The sequence below is a fragment of the Pinus tabuliformis genome, chromosome 2_1, assembly GCF_031772625.1.
Source record: "Pinus tabuliformis cultivar Carrire ecotype Pingquan chromosome 2_1, CPIR1, whole genome shotgun sequence".
Classification (NCBI taxonomy): domain Eukaryota; kingdom Viridiplantae; phylum Streptophyta; class Pinopsida; order Pinales; family Pinaceae; genus Pinus; species Pinus tabuliformis.
This window is the reverse complement of record NC_142299.1, coordinates 349,848,972-349,850,594: the sequence shown is the minus strand read 5'-3', so window position 1 is coordinate 349,850,594 and position 1,623 is coordinate 349,848,972. Positions and strand designations below refer to the sequence as shown.

Genomic DNA, 1,623 nt, shown 5'->3' with positions numbered 1-1,623 from the left:
GAGGAATTGGGGAGATTGAAACGCCCTTCACCCACCCTTGCAGACCTGAAGCCGCAGTCAATTGACAGAGGGGCGACGTGAGCACTAGCTCTGTGAACCATCGACCAGGCAGATGCGCACTCCCTAAACCATAAACCCAATTCCGGATTCTGAGCTCGACCCAACACATTACATTCCATCCCCTCACCATTCTTATGCTCCTCCGCTGTTCCTCGAACTCTGCATGCCATAACTGCACTCTGAATTCGCACTTGAACCCCGGACAGTGCAATGAATTGTCGTCCCTGATCGCACCTGAACCCACGCTTAAGATCCATGGCGGCGGATCGCAGTTAATGCTTGTCTTAGGCTTGGGGCCGCACATGGTTTCCATGTGGCACCTCGTTTTCAACCGTCGTGTCACCCGCATCCGGGGAGGCAGCATCGCTTTGGACCAGCCTAGCAAAGTCCTGAGCCTGGGCATTATTTGGTATAATGGTCGAGGTTCCTGTGAGGAGATTATGATCATTATCTGCTCCTATGTTAGCTAAGAGGTCTGCAACCTTGTTGCCTTCTCTTTTTGTGTGAATGAAGGTGATGGCCCTGTTGCTGCAGAGAGCTTGTTCAATGGCTTCTAGTCTGGCTACGAGTCTCCAGCTGTTTGTGATTTTTTTCGCTTGTGAGCCATTCTGGAGTCTCTTGGCCATGTTTATGAGAATCTGGGAGTCTCCTTCCACGATAAAGGGTTGGAGATTGAGGTTCGAAGCGACAAGGAGTCCTTGCCATAATCCTTCAATCTCCGCCGAGTTGTTGGTGTCCCAACCCAAGGATCCGAAGTATATATGCAAGGGGGTGCCTTCGTGATTCCTCAGAATACCTCCAAAACCTGCCTTTCCAGGGTTACCTTTGGAGGCCCCATCAAAGTTGAGCTTATAAGAATGCTTAGGGGGGGCGATCCAAGTACCTTTGATTGTACTGCTGCTTTTGGAGGTGCTGATCTTGTGTAGAGTCTGAGGTAGGAGCAATTTCCAGTTGCTTAGAATGCCTTTCTCAATGTCTAGAGATGGAAGATCTTCCTGGGTCCAGGAGTGGAGCAATAGCGTCTTGTTGAGGTTCCCACAGAATCTGGTCCATATGTCTTCGATCCTTGAGCTTTGATTTTTGAATATACGTTTATTCCTTTCCTTCCATATACCCCATAAGATGAGTCCACGGAGCAGGTTCCACATATAGTTGAGAAGCTCGCTCTTATAAGGATTATGCGGCCAATGTCTTAGGGAGTCGGTTATATCGTTCTTTGTTCTGCATCTTTTTTGACATCTGAAGCTAGCCTTTTCCCATAGTTGATTGGCTAGGGGACAGGTGTCTAGGAGGTGTTGGAGCATTTCCTCATTTTGATTGCAATTGGGACGTATCGATGGTCCATGAAAATTTATTCTTCTTAGTTTGTCCTAGTTGAGGATTCTTTTGTGGCTAACCAACCATAGGAAGTAAGAGACTTTGGGCCAGGATCCAAGACCCCATATTTTGCTCCAGATTGGATTAGAAGGGGTATTGATGTTGTAGACTATCTTATAGGCTTCTGAAGTGGTAAAGTCACCTTTTGGTTGGTATCCCCATCTTAGGATGTCATTGCCTTCGTCG

General features: G+C 47.7%; 1 protein-coding gene across 1 annotated transcript; it reads right to left on the bottom strand.

Moving 5' to 3' along the window:
- Window positions 1-344: 344 nt before the first annotated feature.
- LOC149200293 (uncharacterized) lies at window positions 345-1,208 on the bottom strand. Its single transcript, XM_089400900.1, has one exon. It carries the CDS (start codon window positions 1,206-1,208, stop codon window positions 345-347), a length of 864 nt encoding a protein of 287 aa, XP_089257026.1.
- Between the last annotated feature and the right edge of the window lie 415 nt (window positions 1,209-1,623).